This window comes from Dicentrarchus labrax, unplaced genomic scaffold (genome assembly GCF_905237075.1).
Source record: "Dicentrarchus labrax unplaced genomic scaffold, dlabrax2021, whole genome shotgun sequence".
Classification (NCBI taxonomy): Eukaryota; Metazoa; Chordata; class Actinopteri; family Moronidae; genus Dicentrarchus; species Dicentrarchus labrax.
The window spans coordinates 13,437,402-13,463,860 of NW_026136709.1; the positions used below are offsets into that span (position 1 = coordinate 13,437,402).

The 26,459-nt window shown below is 39.9% G+C and overlaps 4 protein-coding genes across 6 annotated transcripts; 3 read left to right on the forward strand and 1 right to left on the reverse strand.

The window, feature by feature from the left end:
* Positions 1–57: 57 nt before the first annotated feature.
* Positions 58–4,973, forward strand: cops5 (COP9 signalosome subunit 5). The gene is made up of 9 exons (XM_051411410.1): positions 58–152; positions 239–385; positions 655–889; positions 1,743–1,871; positions 2,285–2,350; positions 2,554–2,639; positions 2,825–2,936; positions 3,663–3,811; positions 4,674–4,973. The coding sequence occupies exons 2-9, from the start codon at positions 249–251 to the stop codon at positions 4,762–4,764; spliced, it is 1,005 nt and encodes a 334-aa protein (XP_051267370.1). The 5' UTR covers positions 58–152; positions 239–248; the 3' UTR covers positions 4,765–4,973.
* A 1,932-nt stretch (positions 4,974–6,905) lies between these two features.
* Positions 6,906–13,478, forward strand: ppp1r42 (protein phosphatase 1, regulatory subunit 42). 2 transcript variants are annotated; one of them, XM_051411412.1, is made up of 9 exons: positions 6,906–7,039; positions 8,004–8,219; positions 8,316–8,482; positions 8,649–8,787; positions 9,641–9,757; positions 11,674–11,791; positions 11,965–12,099; positions 12,523–12,653; positions 13,062–13,155. In XM_051411412.1, the coding sequence occupies exons 2-8, from the start codon at positions 8,088–8,090 to the stop codon at positions 12,642–12,644; spliced, it is 930 nt and encodes a 309-aa protein (XP_051267372.1). In that variant the 5' UTR covers positions 6,906–7,039; positions 8,004–8,087; the 3' UTR covers positions 12,645–12,653; positions 13,062–13,155. The 2 variants fall into 2 exon arrangements, with proteins under 2 accessions (XP_051267372.1, XP_051267371.1); XM_051411411.1 differs by having other exon boundaries at positions 6,907–7,039; positions 12,523–12,610; positions 13,062–13,478.
* Positions 13,479–15,091: 1,613 nt separating this feature from the next.
* On the reverse strand, positions 15,092–26,394 carry mcmdc2 (minichromosome maintenance domain containing 2). Of its 2 annotated transcripts, XM_051411407.1 has the most exons (15): positions 26,168–26,394; positions 25,888–26,018; positions 25,734–25,793; positions 25,370–25,565; positions 25,084–25,206; positions 24,850–24,951; positions 23,364–23,492; positions 22,935–23,172; positions 22,627–22,832; positions 22,312–22,469; positions 21,689–21,868; positions 21,424–21,563; positions 20,963–21,072; positions 20,501–20,694; positions 15,092–15,665 (listed from the first exon to the last, which is right to left on the reverse strand). In XM_051411407.1, the coding sequence occupies exons 1-14, from the start codon at positions 26,262–26,264 to the stop codon at positions 20,528–20,530; spliced, it is 2,037 nt and encodes a 678-aa protein (XP_051267367.1). In that variant the 5' UTR covers positions 26,265–26,394; the 3' UTR covers positions 15,092–15,665; positions 20,501–20,527. The 2 variants fall into 2 exon arrangements, with proteins under 2 accessions (XP_051267367.1, XP_051267366.1); XM_051411406.1 differs by lacking the exons at positions 23,364–23,492; positions 25,734–25,793; positions 25,888–26,018; positions 26,168–26,394 and having other exon boundaries at positions 25,370–25,664.
* LOC127369747 (transcription factor 24-like) lies at positions 15,333–20,273 on the forward strand. The gene is made up of 8 exons (XM_051411414.1): positions 15,333–15,758; positions 16,086–17,790; positions 18,806–18,856; positions 18,958–19,021; positions 19,250–19,314; positions 19,701–19,759; positions 19,994–20,043; positions 20,172–20,273. Exons 1-2 carry the CDS (start codon positions 15,333–15,335, stop codon positions 16,197–16,199), a joined length of 540 nt encoding a protein of 179 aa, XP_051267374.1. The 3' UTR covers positions 16,200–17,790; positions 18,806–18,856; positions 18,958–19,021; positions 19,250–19,314; positions 19,701–19,759; positions 19,994–20,043; positions 20,172–20,273.
* Positions 26,395–26,459: the final 65 nt, after the last annotated feature.

Here is a 26,459-nt window from a genome sequence, read left to right on the forward strand (position 1 = left end):
TAGCTGTTAAAAAAACGTAATGTAGCATATAAACATATTAACGTCATATTTGTGTAACACTGAGACAAACGTCCCCTGCGATGGCACTTTGGTATGTTGGTATCATCCACTGTCATGGCTTCCTGAGCAAGTGGACATTTGGCCCTGTCACGGTATTAAAATCTCCGGAGAAATATAAACATTGCTTTGCTTACTTGAGGAGAAATAGGGGTTTGAAAGACTTATTTCTGTTGCTTAGATAATTCATCATGGCGGGGAGCAGCACGGCTCAGAAAACATGGGAGCTAACCAACAGCATGCAGGAAGTTCAGAGCATAGATGAAATTTACAAATATGACAAAAAGCAACAACAAGAAATCCTCGCTGCGAAGCCATGGACAAAGGAGTAAGTACAGCACAGTAATGCGGCATTTAGTTATCAGTTTAAGTTATTGATAAGCTAAATATTTGGTGTCGTAAGCTGTGTCACGGTAGATTGTTGTTAGAACAACCTTGCTAGCTTGGCTACAAACTAGCATCGGTTTGTTTGTCAACAGCAGGAGTCGTTGCAGCAAACTGTGTGTGTTGAGTATTTACAAATATATCTACTCCTTAATAAACGTAATATACCTGATACTTAATGTATATATATATCTTCTTTTGTTGTACCCATAGCCATCACTATTTCAAGTACTGCAAGCTCTCAGCCTTGGCCCTGTTGAAGATGGTGATGCACGCCAGGTCTGGAGGAAACCTGGAGGTGATGGGCCTCATGTTGGGGAAGGTGGATGGTGAAACCATGATCATTATGGACAGCTTTGCGTTGCCCGTGGAGGGCACAGAAACTCGAGTCAACGCCCAGGCTGCAGCGTATGAATACATGGCTGCCTACATTGAAAATGCTAAACAGGTCGGACACCTGATTTACATTAAACGGCATCTCGTAGATTTTATATCATATGATTTAAGAGAGAAAGGAGGAATCTCTGCATACACACTGTTAGGTTACACTATTTGATGTATTTACTTAGAGCATGTTTTTTTGTAGATGTAATTGATTGCAACCATATTTGTTGTTTTTTTTTACATTCAGCTCTTCTAAAAGACCCACTTTAATGTTTGCATTGTGGACAAGACATATAAGACATGAGATTATATAATAGACTATATAATATAATTTCCTCAAAAGTTCATCTTCTTTTTCGTCTTCTTCAAATTTGTCTACCATTTAATACCATGGTAGCTACCACTTTATTATACTTTGTTGTGTAAGGCCATTGGGGGCAATGTTGCAAAGCAATAAGCATCAATAACGTATGGTAATGTTGGATTTTGAAGTTATTTTGCATCAGTGTTATAAATGACCTTTATCTGTTTGGGGATTAAGTTACTGGTTTACTCAAAACTACACATTCCTGTCTGGTTATTTTATCCATAAACTGCTTCTTAATTTAATTCTAAATGTACTATCGTAATATGAAATTACATATAACGTGAAAGTCTATTGTTATCCATATCCCACCACTATCTCACCCATACTGTTAATTTCTGCAAGAGAAAAGTCTTTGCTCAAATAATGCTGTAAAACTCTGTGTATTCTAACATGGTTACTACAAGGTAGTTTATTTTTCTTCAACAAAATTATTCACAGCACCAAATATTGGCAGCAATAATAATATTTTATGAATATTTGTCTGCGGTATTCTTGTATAATGTTATATTATTACTAAAATAATAATCTATGTCTATCTCTAATGCACCAGGTTGGCCGGCTGGAGAATGCTATTGGCTGGTACCACAGTCACCCAGGCTATGGATGCTGGCTCTCGGGCATAGATGTCAGCACTCAGATGCTCAACCAGCAGTTTCAGGAGCCTTTTGTGGCCGTTGTGGTAAGACTGTGGAAATACTTATCTTTCATTTAAAGCGAAATGCTTCATTTACTATGATTTCTAATTGCACCCCATTAAAATGGTATTCAGGAAAGTATGATCTTTTCATTCTAAGTATGACAATACGAGTTAATGTGGGTGTAACTGAGAAGGGGGTGAGATTGCTGATGTATGAGTTGTAGGTTTCCATGCAGTACTGATGAATATTTTGCTTTTGCAACCATATATGCTATTTACACTTCATTTGGTTTAGCATTGCTTAAATGCCGTGGGCGTCATATAATTAAGTGTATATTTTCAGCACACTGACAGCCATAGTATAAGGCTTCTGGTGGCCAGATTCGAGTGGTCCCTGGAGGTTTGTATGACCCCTGACTTTGTTTTCCTGTTCTACTGTATCTTGCTTCCTACAGATCGACCCCACTCGGACTATTTCTGCAGGGAAAGTCAACCTTGGCGCCTTCAGGACCTACCCAAAGGTAAAGAAAATACTGTGTTTTTGCCCATGTTTGCAGTTTTTCAATTTGGGTTTTATTGATGTATATTTGTTATACTAAATAAATTAGAATGTATGATCTTGTAATTGCCTGTCTATCTCATTAATTTATTTCTTATTAGTTTAGTAATTATTTGGTTATGTTACAGAGAAACTATTTCATTTGTTAAATCTTTGGACTTTTAGGGTTACAAACCTCCCGATGAAGGACCGTCTGAATACCAGACAATCCCTTTGAACAAGATTGAAGACTTTGGTGTTCACTGTAAACAGTGAGTATTGATATATATCATAGTGCTGTCACCATATTGGAGATAGTTACATCAATACTTATACATATTATGTCAATTATATTTTAAAAAAGGATACCTTAATTGCAGTACTTTGATAAAGTGTACTCTTAACTGTATGACTGTATACTGTACGTGGCTCATGTTTTTACTTTTGTTTTATTTAGGTATTACGCCTTGGAGGTTACTTACTTCAAGTCCTCCCTTGATAGAAAGCTTCTGGAACTCCTTTGGAATAAATATTGGGTCAATACCTTAAGTTCCTCAAGTCTCCTCACGGTATGTAGGCAACTTCAAAAAGCAAAATGTTTGCTAATTGTTTGACATTTTGATTTATGGTTAATTATTACTCTATAACTCACTGAGACATGTGGTCACCCGCTTGTGATGTTGTGATTTATTGCTGCGTAGTAGCCAAGAGTCCCTGTTTATTGATTTTAGTAATAAGCTTAATTTCAACTTTTTAACAAGGGAGATAAGTATTAAAGTCAGACCCAGCTCAAGTGATACAGATACTGTCGTGTTTCTCCATGGATCATCTCCTTTCCCTCCACAGTTCACTCTAAAGATTGAAAGCTCCTCATGTGAATTCCCATTGTGGATGCAGTCACTCTGTCCCGGGCTTGACTAAACAGTCTAAATAGGCATCAGGCTTATCCAAACAGTTAGCTCTTTGGCATTCTAGATGAAGATGAATTGACTAGATGTCAAGAACGAGCTGCTCCTTGGGTGACAGGCTTTGTCAGTTGCTACACTGTCGCCCTAGTCAGGGGCCCCTGTGTCATTGTGTTTTAATTACCTTTTCCACTAAAAACACGGCCTCACCTTAAGCAAACTTTTCACTGGCTTCTTTTCATTCACCACAACACACAAAGTGTTCCTACAGCTTGTTAGACAGATTTGTTGCCATCGTGCAAAATTCTTCTATGCGGAAAATCTGTTATCTAGCTTTTGTTGGCAAATTGTGCATGAATGGGTTTCTGTGTGTGTTTGTTGGTTGGTCAGAACTCAGACTACACCACAGGCCAGGTGTTTGACCTGTCAGAGAAGCTGGAGCAGTCGGAGGCCCAGCTGGGCAGAGGCAGCTTCATGCTCGGGTTGGACACACATGACAGGAAGTCTGAGGACAAACTGGCCAAAGCGACACGAGATAGGTAAATCTTTTTCTGTAAAAGCACAAAAAAAGGCTGCAAACTCATACTGAATTTCATTTATTTTGGGTGCTATAATCTCAGTGCTGTCTATGGCTGAATGGTTGATGGTATTACTTTTAATTATTTTAATTCTGTTACTGTGTCCTTATGTTATGTTAATAAATTCCACAAATAATAATAATGGAATTAGGGACTGGGTCAACTAATAATAAATATTTTTTGTGTGTGTAAATTTGAAATAAAAAATGTTGTTAAATGTTTTGATTTAGTTCGACAACCAACATTCTTACAATTAATGATTTTTTTTATTGATAAATCTTTTTTCTATAAAATGTCAGACAGTAATTTAAAATACCTAGCACAGTTTCCAGAGAGATACCTTTTAAATGATTTGTTTTGTCTGACCAACTGTCCCAAACCTGAAGAGATTCCGTTTACAATGATATAAAATGGGGAATAATTCACACGATTAATCATCAAAATAGCTGCTAATTTTCTGTTTATCAAGAATTTTACCTCTTAGTTCATGATATGTAATCTATTGGGTTTTTTGAAAAGCAGTGTGATTAAAAGCAGAAAAAGAAAAATGTAAACCTAGCACTATTATGTTTTCCATCTATATCTTTTTAATGCAGTAATTAATTATGCTTCTGATTTAAACCAAAAAGAACAGACAAGGCCTGCTAATCTGCTCATTAATACTTATTTCAGTAATATCTTATGCACAGATAGATAACATCACCTTCACTGTTTATTGTTATTGGAAGTCTACTGATACCTGAGTAGATGTTACTTCTCTGTATGTCTGTGTTTTGCGGTGGTCATTGAACTAATCTCCATTTTTCACTGTGGTTTGTTTTAGCTGCAAGACAACCATAGAGGCAATTCATGGCCTGATGTCTCAAGTCATTAAGGACAAACTCTTCAATCAAATCAACACATCTGCCAATTAAACCTGAACTACGAGCCGATTTGGATTTCCCCGGGATTTCTTGTGCATGTTTAGCACTTACTGGTTTATGGTTTATGTTTAAATGCTAAGGGTTGAAGGGTTTAAATGCAAAGGGTAGAATTATCTGCGATTTCTCTTCGGAGTGTTTTTCTATTCAATTTATTTTTTTGTCTTAGAATTAATGCAAAAAATAAAACTTAAAAAGTGCAAGTGCTGTATGTGGATATTTCATTTCATAAACAAAAAATATTTTATTTCTTCTGTGTTGTGCAACATAAAAAATATTGTAGCTGGGAAATTGAACAATTTCACTGGTTTAGTCCTATCTAGATATAGTACAGTATTCTTAAGGTGTGAGGCACTGCTGTATTGTTTCGCTTCATGCTCTGGCTGTTGCTAAAAATCTTTCTGCATGTAGGGCCCGTATTCTTCTGCAGCCCGACGCATATAACACACCATGGTTGCATTAAAGGCACAGCCTAACCTAGCACCAGTCAGTCATTCAAGTGTAGCCTGTCACAGCATTACATAATGGAACAACAAACTCAAGCTTCTGCATAGGCTCAAAGGGAATCGGCTGCCATGTGTGGGATGTCTCTGCGGAGTCACTCCCTGCACAGTTTGGCTCTTGGTGGTACACACTCCGACAGAGTGGCCAGCTCGTCAGGTTGTGGTGTGGCAGTGATGCAGCGCAGAAACAGAAGCCATACACACTGGAGTCTATTCACCCAACGTGCCTGCTCTCCATCGAAGCAGACACTCACCAAGTCTGCCTTTTTTTACAGACAGCCGCTTTGGCCTGGGTTTGTGTCATGTCTTTTTTTTAATGGTATTGTAATGGCTAAATGTATATTTTTTATGTCATGTATCACAGAGGAGGCAGTCCCAGTGGGACAGTGGAGGTGTCTGCTTTTTCTCATGTGCATGAGCTTTGGCACCACTTCTTATAATGATTTTCTTTTACCATTATTTAAGCCATGTCTTAAATTGGAGGGTGTTCAGTACCGTGGTTTAGGAAGAGAAAACTTATTAGATTATATTTAATGTCATTTAGGAATTTGAAATTGTTGAATAGGTTTTCTGCACACACAGTCTACTGAATAGCTCATGTTTTTGCCAGATATTTAAATGTATTACATGGATGACTGTCACAGTGCTGAGAAAGTATTTGGAGTATGCGTTTCTAAAACAGTTTCACCTAATGTTTGGTCTTTCATGGTGATTTAAGAATCAGTGAAACATATTGAACTCGTTGGACATGTAAATATTGTGATTATCACCAGATGGACATTTGTATGCATGACTAAAAGTGGAATAGAAAAATGTATGTAAATTCTAATCAAGTCAAATAGTGGGCAGCCAAATATCCATTACCCGTGTATTTTACCTTACTCCTTTTAACATTTAGCAATTTTCTAATTCCAAAGTATGTTCCCCATTAGTAAAAAAAAAAAAATGCTTTCACAGATTGCTGTGGAATGCCTTCTTCTTTGCTGTCCACACTAAAATAAAGGGTTGGACAACTGGATGATTTGACATTGACTGATATGAGATCAGCAGATTGATAAGGGTCATGATTAATAGCTGTGGGAAGCTACAGTATTTAGGTCCTATAGATCTAATGACCCCACTAAGATCTGGAGATGTTAAGTTTAGTTTGCCTCTCAGAGGAATTAACCGCACAAGCATGGTGCCGTGTGCGAAGAAGGCTGATCCCAGCTCAGAAAGCTGGAAGTGCAACAATTTCTCTCAGCCTTGTGCTCCTGCATGAGTGGAAGCAAGTCACCTACTTACAGGAACCCCACATCTCTTGACATTAACAATGCAGGGGTCACTGGAAGAAGTGGGTTGTGGTTCTGATTTGGTATGTGGCCCCAATTCATTTTATTTTTTAATGTGGTAAGTCACTCCCTCATGTTAAAATCCTATTCTCTGTCACCATTTAATTTGCAATTATACAATTAAAATGCAAAAAAAAATTAAATTGAAATTAAACTGATGTAATATTTAATTTAGCAACTAATAGTATTTCCCTAAACTAGCGATAATAGTTAAGAATATGAGGCTATAACACAGATAATACTGCTAACCATAAGAAATGACAGAAATATAACCATTTAATCTTACTTCCGCATCGCCGGTGTCGTCGGATCCGCAGTTTCCATAGCAACATGATAGTCTCAAACAAAACAGCCTAGCGTTAACTCGCGGTTCGCTTAACACTTTCTTTAATATCTCTTTTTAAAATGTTTAAATTTTGCTGAAGACGTCGAGAGGTAGGAGAGCTCGGTTAATATTTTCCACCTATCCAAATTCACCACAATAAGAGGGGGAATGTAATGCCAAATCTGGTTATAGACGACGCTGCAGTGTTAACGTACAATAGTTTTTAGGCTAGCAGTGAATGCAGCCATCGCTTACGTTATCTAACATACATAACCCCGGCCCATTTTTAAGTCATAGCACCCTACTTATATTTTTGTGGGCCTTCTCCAGCTTTGTGGACCCCCTCGCCACATTGTACTGGCTATCTGCATTCACTTCAGTGGATATTTCCTTTCCCTCATCCACTGTACCCGGACATCTCTGAGTGTCGCACTTTGTTTGACAGTGATAAACTACTCTCCCAAAGTCCCAGGGGAGGAGAGGCCCACGGGGGTATAGCTTCTGTCCATAGTTCAACTCTGATTTATCGATCAGTGTCTCTTGTCTCCTGTAACCTCGGCCTGATGTTTAGAGATCAAGTGTGGAAAAATACCTGCCGTCCCCTCTCTTTGCCTTTCTCCAACCCACCACCATATTTTTTTAGCCAAACACACTGACTGCTGTATAATTAGCAGGTGGAAAGGGTGCTGGGTAATAATGCCTATTTGCAAAGTAAAAATCAAAGAGCACATTTTCATATCTCAATGTCAGGTCAAGCTAATAAACAAGCCCCATGGGTAGTGAATGAAAGGAAGTAGTAGAAGCTCTGCTGTGTCTGGTCACCCGACCTTTGGCCTCTTGGCAAGTTTCCTGGAGAACAGTGATGGTTTCTTTTCATCAATTATGCCTAATTGTGAATTGACAATCAGGTTTTAGCACATTTAAAGTTCTATACAAGGTTAATCTTTGCCTGCCATTTGTGATTGTAAAGGCTATAGTAATTTGGCAATAGTAAATCTATTCAGATGAACATTTGTTTGCCAGCTAAAGTCTATTTCAGCTCACGTGTCCATTTTTTTTTTTCTTCAAAAACAGACAGATCTAGTCACTGCTGTAGACTGAATGCTTGGCTGACGCTGAAAAGGATCCTCTCTAAAGCTGCATGTGTGATGAGCCACCATGGTACGCCTGACCATAGATGTGATTGCTAAATCTAGAAACCACTTCAAAAAGAAAAGGGGCCTTTCCTTCCCAGAGTACCTCAAGACACTCACCCACCTCCACTTCTCCAGCAAGAATATTGAAGATATTGTAAGGAGCCGCTATCAACGCTGATGTTTTCATTCTGTGCTTTTCTTCCTCTTTTATGCCTCACTTCAATATAACATATAACAATTCTACTTTCAGGGTGATCTCTCCATGTGTAGAAACCTCACGGTCCTTTACCTGTACGATAATCAGATCACACACATTTGCAACCTTGGCTTTGCCTCCAACCTCACCCATCTGTATATGCAGAACAACAACATCACTCATATAGATAATCTCTTCAATCTGCAGAAGCTCTCCAAACTGTGAGTAGGCAAGTTTAACTGATTGTTATCCTGTACTTTGATAAAACACTTCAAGTCTAAGGTGTGTGTGTGTGTGTGTGTGTGTGTGTGTGTGTGTGTGTGTGTGTGTGTGTGTGTGTGTGTGTGTGTGTGGTGTGTGAACGTGTGTGGTTTTCCTGCTCTGTAGGTATCTGGGTGGAAACAGGATTGCAGTGGTGGAGGGCTTAGAGAATCTCTGTGAGCTCAAGGAGCTTCATCTGGAGAACCAAAGGCTGGCACCAGGGGAAAAGTTGCTCCTTGACCCCAGGACTCTCCTCTCAGTGGCTGTATGACCCAATTTTACACTTTTCAGTACAGAGATAGTAAGAGAAAAGAAGGATGAGCCACACTATATTTGGTCTCTCTTCATTTAAAATTATAAGATAACCAAAAGAGGAAAGCCTATTTTTCTGTTTTTATACACAAGGATATGTGTGGTGTATCAACCTGGTAGGTTATCACCTCAAGTTTAAAAGATCTCAGATTTCCCAGAGGCCAGTGATCCATGTAAAAGCAGTATTGTGCTGGGTTTGATGATGTCAAAGAGACCTCTGTTGCTCTCTCTGGTCTGACAAATCAGTTTGGTCTGTTTACTTCGTTTACTGCCCAGGCCATGGATAAACACACCAAAAGTCTCAGCTTCTTGTTTGTTTGGATAATTAAAGAAATTGCTGTGCAAATTTAAAGAGTTCCAGCTTTTTATAAATGTGCCATTATAGAACTTCAAACCAAGATGAATATTTAGCAACAGCACTATCTAGAGTCTGATTTGGACATGATCCTAGTAGCTCAGATATATGAAGAGATCTAAATGCTTAATTCAAAGTGATCACAAGTGAAGAAAAAGATGAAAATACTGTAACATGTAAATTTATTTTGACCACACAATGTAATGCACTTCCTCTATATATGGTTTTACACAGTAGCATGCTATTCGACAGTGTGTGTCCATAATAAATTCATGTTAATGTAAATTGTGTATTTTTCTAGTCCAGGGTGTGGTGTTATACATTTGAATAACTGTAAGGTTTAATATTTTGTTCAATAGTCCATAACAATGTTTTTTCCTTTGTAATATTCTGTCATTGTATTAACTGAAAGTAACTCTCCTCTCTTTATGAATCTGAATTGTTTGCACAGGAATCCCTTTGTGTCTTGAATATCAATAACAACAACATTGATGACATCAGGGACCTGACAGTGCTGAAGGAACTCCAGCGTTTTTCTGCTGCTGACAATAGATTGAACAATATGGAGGTAAGTATAACTAACTAGAAGTATTAGAAACGAGTTACCATTATTTATTCAGGGACGTTTTACTGAGAGGAAGTCTCTCATTTTCAGGAACGCCCTGATCACAGTTACATTCACACCCAGTACAACCACAGTCTGATCTGCTGGCACTGAGTAGCTCCACTGGGGCAGTTGGGGGTCTTGCTCAAGGGTACTTCAGTGGTGTTAATGAGGGACGGGTTTTTTTTTTTTTACTTTCCCCACCCCGACTTATCCTGCCGGGGATTGAACCGATGACCTCCTGCTTCTCTATTAGGCCACCACTGCCCCGTTCAGGACTTCTTCTCTAGTGGGACAGACGTAAAAACTGGCTGCATGCACTGTGCAGTCAAAGTAAATAGTACCACATCATAGCAACTACGCATGACATGGCTTATTAAAGCCAAAATACCAGCTATTAGTTGATCGGGTCAGCATTAACATTGTTCCGTGGCTTTCTGCAGTGATGTGTGAAATGATATGGAGAACAGGGTTCTTAGGAACCAAATCCTGCAAATCCCGCCATAGGTTCCCAGTCTTCATGACTCGCACAGGGTCAGAATTATTCAACAAATCAGCGAGCTATTCCCCAGAGACTTTTCTTGCTGACAGCTTTAAACAAGCACAAGTTTCTCTCTTTCCTTGGGAGGCTGATTTTTCCTCTCTGCCTCAGAATCCTCTATTTGATACTCTAAACCACCAGTACTTCACTTTATGGGAGATTCATCTGACGCAGAGATATGATTTATGCTCTGACTTCTCTGAAAAATAGTTTTTGGGGTTTGCTCTCAGTTGGCAGTTCTGTTTGAATTAAATAAAACAATTTAAAATGGCTTCATTCTTGTTTATTACTGGCATTTAAGACCAGGATGACACCACTGAAAGCACTTCATAACTGACGACATTGCTAAGGCCACTTTCTCAAAAAATAGTGATTTTCTTTTGAGAACGTTGATGCAGGTAATTGCTGTACACGTGTCATTTTTAGCAGATATCTCCTATAATTTATACAACCCGTCTGCCACTATTGATCCTGCAAAGACAGCACTCCAAAGGATCAATCCCATCTTCTGCGCCATTTTCTCAGAATCCAGAGGAAACATTATGGATTTTTAAAATAGATTATGACAGGCAGTCAGCCAGGGTGACAAATGGGGAGCATCTTCGGAGGCCGTTAGCTGTGTGCAGGGCAGAGAGGACAGGGGAATCGAAGCCCTGGTCAAATACAGGTTCATAACTGGCCCATCATTAGTCCAGGCAAGAGAGTTAGCCAAGCTCAGTGAGTATCCAGCCTTTGCTGTTCTCCACACCCCCGCGTGGGGGGCAATTTGGCGCTGGGCTGCTCTTCGGTGAGGGCCTTCTGAGTGACGGCCCTGACACGATCATTTATCAAAGCCTGGGAGCGCGCCGTGCTCAGGGGTCCCCTCTGAACTGATTGCAGCACGAGCTGGAAAAGTGGAAGCGCTTTGGCCAAGACAGGAAGGCAATGAACAATCAGAGCGTGTCCAGAGAGTATTCATATTTCCAGGCTTGGATTAATGTGCCTTTAGATAAACATACAACTGCAGGCAACTCGCTGGAGGAGCCAGCCTCACACTGCCCCAGGAGAAAACTTGTAGTTACATGACACCGGCGACACTGTTTATTAAAATAGACTGATGTGTTGTTTATGCACTTTCCATTGGCCCTTGTACTTCCCATTACCATTCACTTATAACATGTCTTTCAAAGTTAGCCTGTGATTAGTAATCATATTATAAATATGCATCATATTTGTTTAGAAGAAAGTTGTCCATTGCTTCCTGTTTAATTACTGAGCCTTAGAGACCCAGTATTGGCATTTGTAACAGGAGTTAAAAGCAAAACATATTATAGATTTCTCTTTTTTTGTGTATTTTCAGGAGTTGGAGGATGTGTTCAGCCACTGGCCTCAGCTGCTTCAAATGGATTTGAGTGGTAACCCTGTGTGTAAAAAACCAAAGTACAGGGACCGCCTGATAACCGCGTGTAAAAGCCTCGGTGAGATATTATTCATTTTCTTGCTCAATGGCATCCTGATCTGAAAATGCACTTTATTGCTTTGATTAGCCAGGCTAATAATGAAGTCACTGCTTAATGATACAAGTAAATATATACACTGTTCACTTTTCAATTTCAAATAAAATTTCTGTTTGTTTCATTGATTTGTGTAGTTGTTCTCAATGGCAGGGAAATTAATGAGTTAACCAGACAGTTCCTTATTAACTGGAAAGCATCCAAAGAGGCCAAGAAGAAGAAAATCAACAAACATATGATAACCGGGCCGTTGATCCCCTATCCCTTAACAAGTAAGTCACTAAATTCTGTTTTTTAAACTACTGTAACGTCTCACATTTTCACAATTATGTTCTAATCGATGGGGTATATTACTGTTTTGCCTTGAATTAAATTTTCCTACTTTGTATTCAGTGTTATTTGATTTTGCTTGGTCACATCTTAGTTACATCCATTCTTTATTTTTGTGCACTCAAAATGTGATAATATGGATAGCCACAATATTATGAAACAGTTACATCCACATAATATATTTGAATTTTTTAGTTAAATGTGGAAACCACTAAAAAAGGGTCAATTGGATTTTTAAGAACTTACACAGTATTTTCTGTCATTATTACGTTTACTGCGTTACGCTGGGTGGCTTTCTTTACATTTGAATTTGTGTGTGTGTATATGTATGTAAGTCTTCTGGTGTGACTTTGTTTATATTCCAGATAACTTCAACATGGGTCAGGGTCCACATCCTGGTCACAGCTACAGCAAGGCTAACATGCAGAGATGGTATCCACAGCAGTCTCTCAGGTCCAGTATCATAGTTCACACAGATCTCCGTTAACGCGAGACAGTAAATATTTTTGACTTTACTAAATTATTTAACCGTAGATTAAATTCTCAGTGTTATGAGCAGCTGTCATACAGGATTTGCATGCTGTACGATGAAATGTACAAATTTAGAGCGATGACAACCCACATCCTGATCCATCTTACAATTCTCACCAAAATAAATGTTTAGTTTTATTGTGAAGTGGTATCAGTTATTTAATATCAGTATGTTATTTTAATTCCTCTCATTCTTCCTCCTTGTCAACTTTCTTGCTCTTTTATGTAATATTGTTTTCTTGATTAGCAGTGTCACAGCACTGTCAATCTCTATTAAATATTCACTCAGTTTAAGGCCACAATATAACCGTAAGAGAAATGTTCTGATTGTTAACTCCACGTCCTGATAATGCCTGTTCTTTTTCTCTGATAGGACACACAACTTAAAGATTGCTATGAGTGGACTTCTCAATCATATGGCTGTCTCATCTCCCATCTGCAGTCATGTGGATGCCTAAGAAAACCACTAAAATGTCCGCCTCTTCCACACACACAAATTAGCAAGAGCCCAGGACGAACCCTGTTACTTCCTGGGTCTTCATGTTGTGTATGCAGTCACTGTCACCCACTTGCTGTGATGTCCAGAGCTGCACTTCAGAGTCCCTGCAGTATCCTTGCCCGAGTGGATTACAGTGGTTTCAGTTTTATTTTTTTCATAGCGTATTTTCAAATGTTTTGATAGTATCACTCTGTTATAACTAAATATACCTTCCTATAAATGAATAAGTAGACTGGAAATAATCTAGAATTGTTGAAAAAAAATAAAGAAATGAAAGAGTAAAACAATGAATTCATGAATGGCGCACAGTTATTTCCCTCACTTTCACAGCTGGTTTCTTTCTAATTGCATTTTTGGGGTCTGGGGATAAAAAAAATAATCTATCCAGCTGAAACGTTTACTTGCTGATAGTCCTACATTTTCTATGGTGTGTGTCATTTTTCTTCTGCATGCGTTCTGGCAAATAAGTCAACCGGGAGATGCAGAGTGGCACAATCTAAATGACCACTCTGCCCTGCCATTACAAGGCTTTTCATTATCTAAAGCTAACAACGTAAGCTTCTGTTCAAACAACTGTGATAAATGGTTCAGTCCTCAGTACGGATGTATTTATTGTGATCATTGCTACTAAATGTTTGAATGAGTTGTTTGGGAGCCACGTGGGTGTGTAACCCCTGAAAGATGCTGGGTTATTAGGGAAACAAGCTTACTTAACCTCCTTTTTACTTCGCCTTGTAATTAGTGGCCCGGAGCAATACTGTTACTCCATCCTTACAAAAACAATGTTTATTAAGAACAGTCCGAGGATATACATATTATGAATAATTCCTTTCATTAATTTGCCGACATCTCCGTTTGGAGCCCTGGAAATCAGAGTGATTAATTTATGAGTCTCCCAAGAATTTCCTCAATGCCTGCCTGTTGATTGCAGTGCAGGAGTTTATTTATTAGCTGTTCCAATGAGCTTGCAATTCAAGACACCCCAGCAATTAGTCAAATGTTTTGCATATCACCTTACACTTGTCAGCTTGTCTTCAAGGTCTATTGCAAATCGCGTTTTTAAAGACTAACCTTTTATATCGGACCATGACGAGCACATTTTTGAGGTAATTTTGACTAACCTTCTTCCTGTTGCCACTTTTTGATAGGCTTATAAAGAAAATACAGTGTCAGATTCGCAGCCAATTAGAGTGGGATATGGCCTACCACATATCAGAGTTAAAGGAAAAGAGAAGTCCTGCCTCTGGCGTTGAAAACGAGCCTCTGCTGCCCTCAGACAGGAATAAGTTGGGAAAGGGAAAGAGCAGTCTTCTGCACTGTGAGGGAGTGTTACGGGGCGAGTGATTAATTACGTCGGAGTGAAATACTTGTCCACCGCTTTGTGTATCCAATAAATAAAGGGCTCCGGAGACTTTTACGCACACAGGTGAAGTGTTGGATGAGCGTACAGGGACCGCCGCGCACCGTTTCAGCAGACGCACCACTTTATAAGGATAAACTGGACGTGGACTGGGATTCTTCTGCATTGAAGAGCAAATTCTCTCTCCCATTGAAGCCCTCTTTGGATTGCCTTCATGTCGTTTTTCAAGACGGCGCCTTTGAAAAATACCAGAGGTAAACTCCACATCAAACCACCGGCCAGAAACTGCTCTCATGAGTTTGTGCACTGGCAAAGTGCCTGGCAGAGACTTCATTTGTACTGCAGGTCTTTTTGACATGTCACAGAGAAAGCAGCACACATTCACGTGTTTAGTGCAACTTCGGACAGCTGTCTGTTCTATTTGGCTTTTTGTTATTTTGTAGTTTTGTTGAGCGGATGAGCTGTGGACTATAGTGTGCTGGCTGTTAATTTTTGCAGCACCACGCAATTTGACAACAAATATATTTAATAATGAACTGCAGACTAGACTTAAGTTATGGTTTAATAAATAAATGCAAAGGCAATAACTTCAATTAACATATAAATTAAAAGTTAAGTTAAAGATAAAACAGATGCGTATAGACTACAATAAATAACTCCTAAGTTGTCTATAAAATAGTCTTGTCGATTATAATTCTAGCTCAATAAAACGTGCAATATAAGGCCTAGTTAAACTACAAAAAGTGACTTGTGATGTAACTCTGCAGGTCTGTAAGTGCACCCCGATGGTTGGAAGACAGACGCTCCGAATGGACAGCGGTAATTGCTCCGGGGCGGTGGTGGATGACAGCCCTGCATCCAGTCCGAGCTCGAGTCCCAGTCCGGACGGTCGTCGTCGGGAGCTCCAGCGGGCCAGGGTGCTCCAGACCGGCGGGCTCGGCGGCAGAGGACGCCCGGCAGCAGCTAACGCAGCGCGGGAGAGGAGCCGAGTGCAAACCCTGAGAACCGCGTTCCTGGAGCTACAAAGGACTTTGCCGTCCGTTCCGCCGGACACCAAGCTGTCCAAACTCGACGTGTTGATACTGGCCACCACCTATATTGCCCATTTGACTCGAACACTACAAGAAGAAGGTGCGGAGGATGGAGAGAGCACAAAACAAACAGAGGCGTTACACTCGTTGAAAGGGGACGGCTACCTGCACCCAGTGAAGGTCAGTAATAATAATAATAATAATAATAATAATAATAATAATAATAATAATAATAATAATAATGATAATAAAGGTATGTTAGGTGTTAATCTGCTGTCGTTTTTAATGTGATTAAGAATTTTATTTTGAAATTGTTTTTGATAAACAGTGTATGGACTAAAATTCTCACTGAATAGATCTACTAATCTAATCTACAATCTAAAATAATTGCTATTTAAACAGTGATCAGTGATACTTAGTTGATATAACACATTTTCAAAGCATGCAACATCACCCGATGGGCCTGTCTGAGAGGCTGATTTACTAACTAATGAAATGTCTTCACAGAAATGGCCTATGCGATCCAGACTGTACGTCGGAGCAACCGGACAGTTCCTCAACACCACAAACACTTCAGAGTCAGAGAATCAAGGCCCTTCATCGTCCACCTCCCAGAAATAGGCTTAAATCATTTGTATGAAGCGGTTTCATATTTTGCATGAGTCCATGCAGTTTACTGTGGCATATGCCTTATGATTGTAGATCAATTAGCCTATCTGATTTTACTCCCACTAAAGCAATAGGAAGACATTGTAAATTAATATATTACGTGAATTTTATTGTATAGATTTTGAGAAAGCATACGTTATGTTTCTCTGTTGTTATTAATCCTGTTTGCCCTGCATTGTGCAGTTCCATACATGTCCCAGGTATGATATTTGTAGAAATTCCATGGGGCAATGAGCCCGTCATGCTTGAGGTGTGCACTTTGAGTTGAAACATTTGCACTAAATGCATGTGTGAATAACTTAACATCTGTCATGTGAAGTGGTCTGTCAGAGTCAACAATGGAGGCTCTTCATCTCATGTTCCTTCTTATTTTTTTACATGCATGGTTGTAAATGTGTTTGTGAATAAATGACTTCAGAAAGAAGACGAGTCTCCTGAGCTTTTGCCGATAATAGAAATGCAATTTTTATGAGACACATTTAAGAAAATACAAAACCTATAATAACTGAACGTCCTTAATCAAAGCGTAATTATTATTAACATAAGTATTATTAATATTGTGCTGTATTATTAAACATTGACATTTAAGATTGTGCTTATGATCATCGGACAGTCGTTTTTCTTCTGTGACAATTAACATTGAATCAAATAAACCAAATACAGCTGTGGTCTCCGCTTGTAGGATAAATATAGAATTTAAGTTTAATATGTAACAACAGAGAATTCAATTGCAGCAAAATGTCTGCACCTGACTGGAGAATATGGGCTGACTTTAGAGATCCTGCACGATAATAAATATATTCAGCTTATGGTGTTTCAGCTGTGTTTATAGTGTAAACATGTTTAAGAACGCAAACAACAATTACCTAGGCTATATTTGTACAGATTTAAGGTGTAAATATTAGGCAAATTACTCTCTTCACATTTAATATTTTAGTAATTTGTCATTTGAGTGAAAGCAAAAGTTCCCTATTTCTTATTGACGCTCAATAAATGTCTATATCTGCTTAACTTTGTTAGACTAATTGATCTGGTAATTTGATATAACTTCTTAAAATACTGATAAATACATGGGCAAATCCCGACATTTTTTAGATGAATCGAAGGACAGTAGGCTATAAGTTTATTCTAGCACGTTAAGAGTTATTTGGTAGGCTATAATAACTAGGCTATATACCCGTACCAGTTTTATCCGCAGTCAATTAAAGAAAATAAAGATAATCTGAATTTCCACATTAGAATAATAATTTGGCAGCAGCTTGGTGCTTTAGAGGATTAAAATGCAGAGAATGTAATCACGGGCAGTTTCTCTATCTTAAATATCAACCATACAGATGAAGCTGGTGCTGATAACATAATCTTGCTCAGCTGTGCGCTTCGGGAGCTGCAGTGCGCAGCTTTGTGGCGCATTGAAAAGAGGTCGGATCCGGAAATCCCTCCTCTTGTCTCGGAGACTCAACCGCGAGCAGCCACTGCTCCTCCTCATCATCATCGGCTCGGAAAAACTAAGAAGACTGCTTCATGGCAAATCTTCACTACGAAGGTAGGCAGTATAAAGGTGGATTTACGTGTTTCCAAAGCTGTGTTGTTTGCAGGTGGATTAGCTCTTGAACACGACTGTTGCTTGTTAGCTAACAGCTAGCTAGCTCATAGCTCAGCCACGTGGACGAAAGGAGCGGAGCGTAACATTTGATTCGTCTTCACCACGGGCCAAACCAAACACAGGCTCACGTTACTTGATATTAAACATACAATACAACGCTCACGGACGGTCTTTAGTTTGACATTTCAAGTTAATGTCGGTGGGTTCCGTCTCGACGCCATGTTAGCTTACCCACGTGGGGATTGGGTGTGAAATGATCTCACTGCTTCTCATACCTATAAAAATATTTCATATGCAAGCTGTTTCTTGCAGCCTGTAAGTTATGCAGGCGAATTCCGATGTGCTACTAAAATTACCAATCGGGGACTTTAATGCAACGTCATAATTAAGTGTCTTAAAGTACACGACGTCTGTGTCACTAGGCCGGTCTCTTCCCTACAGTAATGCAATAAATCATTCTTTTAGACAGTTCAAAGGGGGGTTAAAACGCCCTCTTTGTCATTCAGCCTCTTGCAGCCCTGACTATCTCTGGCTCAGTCCAGGGGTCAGCAGTAAAGCTGCTGGTCAGGGAATTGCCCTCTCCCATTATTTCACGGGGGGAAGTCATCATGGCTCCCTCTGAGGACGTAAGGTCATGGCAGAGGTCGTGACCTGCTGTTGAACCCGTCCTCAAACCTGCGATGTTCGCCATGCTCCCAAGCTGTGTTACACTGTACCCTTTGACCTTGTGGTGATCCGTCATCTGTCCTCGCCTTATTGGCTATTTCTTAAGTACATCTTATTCATGCAAGGTTAAAAATCAATAGATCACTCCTGAGGGTAATTATTTGAAAAGTTTTGGTTAAGTCACTGACAGACTTCTACACATTTTGTGGGGAAGTACTGTAATTTAAAGTACTGAACTTTAAGACTGAAGTGAAATACTGACCATGTATGTTCTGTTTTTTTCTTCTAGATATGCAGATGAAGATGGAAAATTTGACCTATGATTGGTTCACCTGACAAGGTAATTGTTTTATTGCTATTAAAACAAAATAGCAGGATTGGTTAAATAAGTGCAATGTGTACTCGGTCTGATCCAGGTTTTTTTTCCCCACTTTATTTCAGATGTCAGGTCACCTCTGCATACTACAGATTGCCAAATATTGGTTTTCACCATGTGATCCTTAAGGTGAGCCTTTGGTATTTTAAAAAATCGTCTTTGTGGCGTGCTTCATGATTATGTCAGTCCTGCTGCTGGAATAGTGATGACTTCACACTTTGCCGTTTACCCATCAGACAATAAGATGGTGAAACTGTGACTAACTGAATCACCAGCGTAATTGGATCCATCAGGACTGTTTCCCATGAAGTAGATGTGGATGATATTTCAATCCTCTTGTTTTTCCCCCCCCCTCAGTTGCATCAGATGTTGTGCTGTGGTCAGACGTACCAGATGTAATCGTCTCCTGTGCTGATCAGGAGGTGAGTTCCCTGCTATGGTATTTCCTTTTTGTACTGCTGTATGTGGTTTTCACCACGTGATCCTTAAGGTGGAGCCTTTAGTATTTTAGGAAAAAAAACGTCTTTGTGGCGTGCTTCAGGATTATGTCAGTCCTGCTGCTGGAATAGTGATGACTTCACACTTTGCCGTTTACCCATCAGACAAAAGAATGGTGAGATTGTGACGACTGAATTACCAGCTGCAACCTTAGTTTAACTCAGTCCACTGCACTGTTGTGCCATGGATCTGGATTTTAAGCATTTACTGTAACAAGGGTGTCTAATGCAGAAAGAAAATGTCCTTTTTGATTCATGGAGTTTCATGTCTTTGTAAGAGACAGAGTGAACAATCTTCCTTTCCCTTACAGAAGAGCAGTTGGAGCAGCAGTGGAACGAAAATGCATTTCTTTGCTTCATCTGGTCTGTGGTAAGTAAAGCTCGTACTGAACTACTTTATTTGCTGTCTTTGTCCCAACTTAAACAGGCTGGCTGGTTTGCTTTATGCCCTGATTATTAAGTAATGATGAGTTCATCTTTTCGCCGTTTACCCATCAGACCAAAATGGGCTGCTGAGAATGTGACCAACTGAACTTAAAGACAGTTGTGAAACAATTCAAATCACTTTTAATTCAAACTAATTATATATTACATTTATTGGCAGGGTTACAGAGCCAGTTGACTGATCAATCTATGGGGAGCCTTCTATGAAAGGTAAGAACTGAACCCCACTGTCAAATTGACTACATTGATATGGAATTCATGTTTTAGCTCTTCACACATTCACACCATAAATGATTAACTTGGTGTCCTCTTTAAGTGGTCATGTTTGTTTGTTACAGTGTTGCTGGAGCTGATCACCTTTTGGGAGGAAGTCCGAAGTTATTTGCCAAATTTCTTTTTTGAAATTTGCCTTTCTATTAATAAAACCTGTTCAAGAAAAATGCCATGACTCAATCTTTTGAATTTGTTTCCCTGCTCATCTTTTTACGCCATTTATTTTTATAAGTTCTTATTAAACATACTGTGTTCAGATATTTGACGATCACCATTGCATTAAATCAAAGGGTTTTTTTTTTTGTACACTTGCAGTCTACAACTGAAGGAGTGAAAAAGCAATACTTGAAGTCATTCATTGGGTGTATGGTTGGTGTGATCTTGTGCTGCTTACTTGTGGTGTTGAACCTTTGGAGAGGTCCTACTCCTCTGTGATGTATGTGTCTGCTCCTGGTGCGTAGGTGTAGATGAAGCGTAGGATATTCTGGTGGAGCTCATCCAGGGTCACGTCTCTCCTGTGCAAACCATCCATATCTCCCAGGTCACAAGGAAACACTGCATCTGGTGGAATAACAAGCGCAGAGGCCCCTGTAGGAAGAGGCAGACATCCTGTGAAAAAACCTCTTGAAACAGTTAGCTCACAAAGAGCCCTCATAGTGGTTATTAATAACTAATACCTAGGATCGAGTAAAAACTTGAAGAATGAAGTGTTAATTCTGTGTGTGAAGTATTTACAGCCATATAACGAACACTAAATACATGTACATTTCATAAGACATGTAATAGGAAATTGAATAAGTCCTTTGTTTGTAGTCTTTAGTAGCAATAAGGGGGGGTGCAGTGATTTAAAAACTACCATGCTTGAGAGTGACAGAGTTTTCACAGAGGAGCACAGCAATCACAGCATCTTCCTCCAGTACTCGTGTTCTGAGACATAACTTGCAGTGGGCCTCAGCCAAAGAAATCCTTAAATGAAAACATGAAAAGGACCATTTAATTAAATGTTTGCCTGAGTAGTTAAGGCAAGATGAATGAAAAGTAATTGTGAAATTGTATAAAGTACTAGTCAAAAACAGATTTATTTTGATGGTTTAAGTTCCACATTAAATATGTCACCATGGTGAAAAGGGTTTGTAAACATTTGTCATAACCAAATGAAAAATAGTCATTTGAGAGTTTGGTTTGGGTGAGTTCTCCCCCCTAGTGGATGATAGTGACATTGCATTGGACAGTGACTCATGCTTTCAGACTGGTTGTGATGCACAAAGTGAAGATGGAGTATTAAAACAGCGAGCATTCATTCATTGTAGTGCTTACAGTAGTTTGATTGAGGCCACAGACATCTTGACAACCTGACTCTGTGTCCGTGCTCTACGGCTGGCCATGTAGTAACCATGGATTATTTTCTCTGCTCCAGGGCTAAGCTCCACCTGCAAACTCTGTGCTAGAGCTACTAGCTGGAAAGCATAGAATTAAGAACAGCAATTGCAATTTAAAGTCAATACAGAAACATAATGCAGTATATTTTTACATTTTTAAATTTAAAAAAACAATGCAAAGTGGCAGAACATGTTTTTTTAACCTCCTGGTAGTCTTGAGTAGAAAACTCCCAGCAGGATGAGTCGAGAGGTTGTTGCAGTTGTACTGCCTGCTGGAGGGTGTGGATGGTCTGGGCCAGTAGGGTCTGCTCTCCCACCATGTCCCTACACTGAATGACCAGGCCAAATGCGTCTGCCAGCTGAACTGGTACGGGACCCATTTCCTGCTCATAAAGAGGAGACTGGGTATCAGAAAGCTCTCTAATGTGCTGTTTTGTTAAGACAATCCCCTTTTAAGCCAGAAAGTAACCTGGGATCTAAAGCATCTCTGAAACTTCCATTTGACTACAGTTAAACAGTTTATTGTTAACCTTTCCCCTGCTGAAGAAAAAAAACAATGCATTGATTTTCCTCTAGGGCTCTGTTGTGAGGTAATGTTGTCTGGGCAGGGCACTTCCTTCAAGAAAAGTAAATTGTCTCAATTTCCTGTTTTGTCTGCACTATCTACAAACAACATCTGAGTTGAATGAAAAGTGGCAGTTCTGGAACTGAGTGTACTGTACAATACAAGTTCCACTAATATAAGACACACTATAATTTTACAAAAATCATAGTTTACAGTGCGCTATACAAAGGGAATATAACACCATGTTGTGACTGAACCCACTGCTGTTCCCAGTATGGCACAGTCTGCCCTCCCAGACCGTCGAGAGGCATCCGTGAGGGCCCAGAAGCTGCACTGGACTGGGAAGGAAAGGTGCTGGTCGGCATCCTCACCATATTTCTTCCCTGGGATGAACACAGACACCGTGCAGCTCTCCAGAACTGAGAGAAATTCAGAGGAGGGAAAGAACATCAAAGTATACTGGCTTTTTATGTGTATTATTAAGTGTGTGAATTATACATAATGTGAATTTCAGACAGAATCCTCTCCTTATAACTAATACCACAACTTATTTAATTAAACACTTTGCTGCTCTACCTGACTGAATGGCATCCAACCTGTCCTTTTTGTAACAGCCCAGATCTCCCAACATGCAAATGCCACCAGTGGCTAGCAGGGCAGAGCCAGCATGGATGTTAGCAGTGCCTGCTCCGTGTTCGTCCCGGGACATGGATGCAAACATCTCCCCTGAGGCCTGATGCCTGACCCCACGACATGCCAAGCTCAGGCTGTATGTCATTAGTCTAACACAGGAGTAATGGGTAATGAGGAGGATTAAATGTCAGGTTTCATATGCATGGTGTCCACTTAGGATGTGCAAGGTTGGTTCATTCAGACCACTTTACCTGTCCACTATGAGAGTGTCAGTGGTGGCAACCAGGAGATCCAAGTTGTTAAATTTATCTTTTGCATCTGCTCTAGTCTGCACCAAGCTGAGCAACAAGCCCAGCTTCAAGGTACTGTAGAGGCCTGGAGGAGCCACGTCCGACCCAAAGCACTGAGCCACAATGGCAGAGAACCTCCAGGGAGAACCAGTTGTGGCCTTCAACAGCTCCTGGAAGCTGGCACTGACTTGAAGGGGATCTGTAGGTCGAGTTGTGCAACATGACAGATGTTTCAATATAGTAATGAATGCATAATGTTGCAGGTAAAATATGAAAATTGTTCAGATTAATCACAATATACAGTGTCATGATGTGGTAAGCTTCATAAATGTTATCATATATCTGGGATTTCTGTAGCAGGATTTAATATGAGATCATTTACTGCCTTACACTCTGGCTCCCACGGTTGGACACTGTTTGCCTCTACACTCCAGGTAATGCTGGGCCATTGGTGCACATGCGCAGGAATGCCTAACACCCTGTAGAGTCGACCGATTCTCATTGAGTTACACAGCTCATCTGTGTGAATAGGTGAAACAAAGCAATAACACTGAAAGGGGTTTTTCTGTACTGCCTGGTGATTATTGAAGAAACATGCATGCTACATACAAGCCAGTGCCAAGAGAAACAGAGTGAGGCCTTCAGAACAAAGATTTCTCTGTGTGCGAATTGCACAGCCAGCTAATGAGTGTTCCTTGCACTTATTAACATATATGTTTAGTAACGGGAACCCAGTGTATTGAATTCCTCTACAGGACTGGGTCAACAGAATATGTTAATCCTCGTGCTGAGATTTGCTAAGCTCTCAGGGGTACTGGCTGGACAATGTTATTAGAGGGGACAGAAACACTTAATATCCCACCATGAGGCACTGTGTGCGGCTGGCTGCACAAAAATCTATTTATTTGAACTCTCCCCCACTAAGTTTGTGTTACAAAGTGAGCCTCATTTAGAAAGCCGGAGAAAATTAATGACAAACCTCAGTACATCTGACTGTGTGTAAATATAAGCTATTACAACCACATTATTCAGAAATGGGAGTGAATATAATGGATGAGAATATGATTTTACAAACAAATAATAACTTTTGAAATTTTGAGGCTATTAATCTACCGTACATCTACATCTTCTTTAAGGTTTTGACTTGCACATGAAAACGGATCCTTTTACACTGAAAAACCCAACTGTGCCCTAAACTATTCATTTGTTCTGTGCTATGTAAACAAAAAAGGCAGAGTGCTTCACAGCTATGCAACATAGTCTCTGAAGCTGGTCAGGTATGGTCAAGGACACTTCAGCAGAGTGGCTGCATCCTGACATTGATGCTGGACTCTTGACTTGAAACAGCTCCCTGGGTGATAGGACGGACTCCATCCCTCTCCATATACCATACCATATAGTATGTGACAGGAATGCATATTCAGAGTCCACCGGAGGAAGAGCAACTATTTTGTGCTGTTTAGTTTAGAAACTGTAAAGGAAATGAGTCATTCTTGTGTGCTGCAGCTGCTTTCCAGATTAAAGAGACTTCAAGATGCCAAAAAACACAAACAAATTCAAATGCTGTTTGAAACAGCAGATCAGAAGTGAACTCTATGAAGGAATACTTGCGTTCTGTAGTGTTTATGTTATCAATTTGTATTCTTTGTTGTTTTAAGATTAGGTTCCTCTGATGTGTGAGTCGTCTTTACAGTTACTGTTGTTGATTATGATGTGTTGTAATACATGCTGCTAGTGCACATTTTTCTTCACCAGCCATATTACTTCCACCTCTCTCAAATGGAAACAGGCTACTAGCTCCGGTTCCTCTAACATTTCTATGTTGCTACAAATCATTGCATTCATCAAATACATTTTATCAATTAGTTACGCTTACCTCTGAGAAACAGGGTGACAGACTGGTATCTGAGTGAGTTTTGTTGATGGGTACTTAGACCATCCAGTGCTCTGACATGGATCAGCTCCACAAGCTGTTTGTCTGCCTCCACAAAGACACATTTGCAAACATACAGATCACGGCAATGAACACAGTTTATCTTTAACCTCTTGTACCCTGTAACTTATTCAAACATCTCCAGTGACATCTGATGTTCAGAGGCATCACTCTCACCTCCCAGCACTCTAAACTTTACATCTTCTTTCAGTGGGGAGCTGCAGATCATGCAGCTGAAGTGGTTTCTCACAGTAGCTGACTCTGTGGCTCCAGGTGCATGGACACGAATGTGGTGAAAACCTAAAGTCAGCATCCAGGAAATTAAATCAAATGTGAATCCAAGTTTAAGTCTATGAAGGCTACTTGCCTGAGAATTGCTTAAAAAATAACATTTTGTGCGTTTAAACCCAACTGACTGAGGTCCGTCTTTACAGTTAATACTACTGGAAGCTAAGAAAAGTACCTGTAGAGCAGGGACAGTCATCATTAATGCAGAGGAACCTGGCCCCCTGGGTGTATTTCGTGACCCTCGTCATGGCAATGACCAGGCCCTCCATGGAGACAGGTCTCATCAGGCCATACCCACGAGGAAAACTACAGAGGTCCAACATGTACTCAGGGAATGGAGGCAGGTGTGTCAACTTCAGTATGACATTAACCTCAAAAGGAGCAATCATTTGACAAATTGTTACATGACAATCAATGTACTTGTTCCTATCAGGTGCATACATTTAGTATTTATGGGACTTGGCCTCATGGCTCTTGAACTACACATATTTTGTTAGCAGTTTCCAAGGGGAAGAAACACCTACACCATTTCTTCATACCTGACTCTCTGTGTGTATTTTTTCAACAAGTGAAAGTGTCTTTATGGCCAAGAAGCAAACCTGAATGAGGAATTAGGCAAATGTGGTTAACCATACAGTAGTTACACGTTTATTATTTCATTTTAGCTAACTTTGCTGACTCAGCTTTACTTACAGACTGAAACAGTGCTGTCGCCCTTAAAGGATCATGCAGAACACAGTCACCCAATACAGGATCCACCTCTATCACATCGGAGGGATTCACACTGATACAAAACCTGTAGACCGCCTCAGTGTGTTGGGGGTCTGGCACAGAGGGGGAAAACGTATTAAAGTTGCTACATTACCTTAAATGTAAGTGAGTCCAATCATTTTAGCTTTCTTGGCGACTTGCTTAAGTAACTAATTTCCGCTAACAGCTAGCTACTGTTTAATTCTCCACACTGTAGGCCTACCGTTGAACGGTTTGCAGTCTTCCGCCAGTGACTGAAGGCCACCGCTTCTGTCTAAATATACCAAAACTGATTCTTTCAGCGATAAAATGTCAGCCATTTTCGTTCAACGTTCAGGAAACAGCAGTTTGTTACAAGCTAACATGATGACGTTCAACGGCAACCTAAAAACGTTTACAAGTTGGCGCGCTACCACGTTGCCATGGTGATGACTCAGCAGCGCCGATGGATGAGACGTTAAAGTTAAAGTTATTGCAAGTTATACACGACTAAAGTAATATATATATATATATAT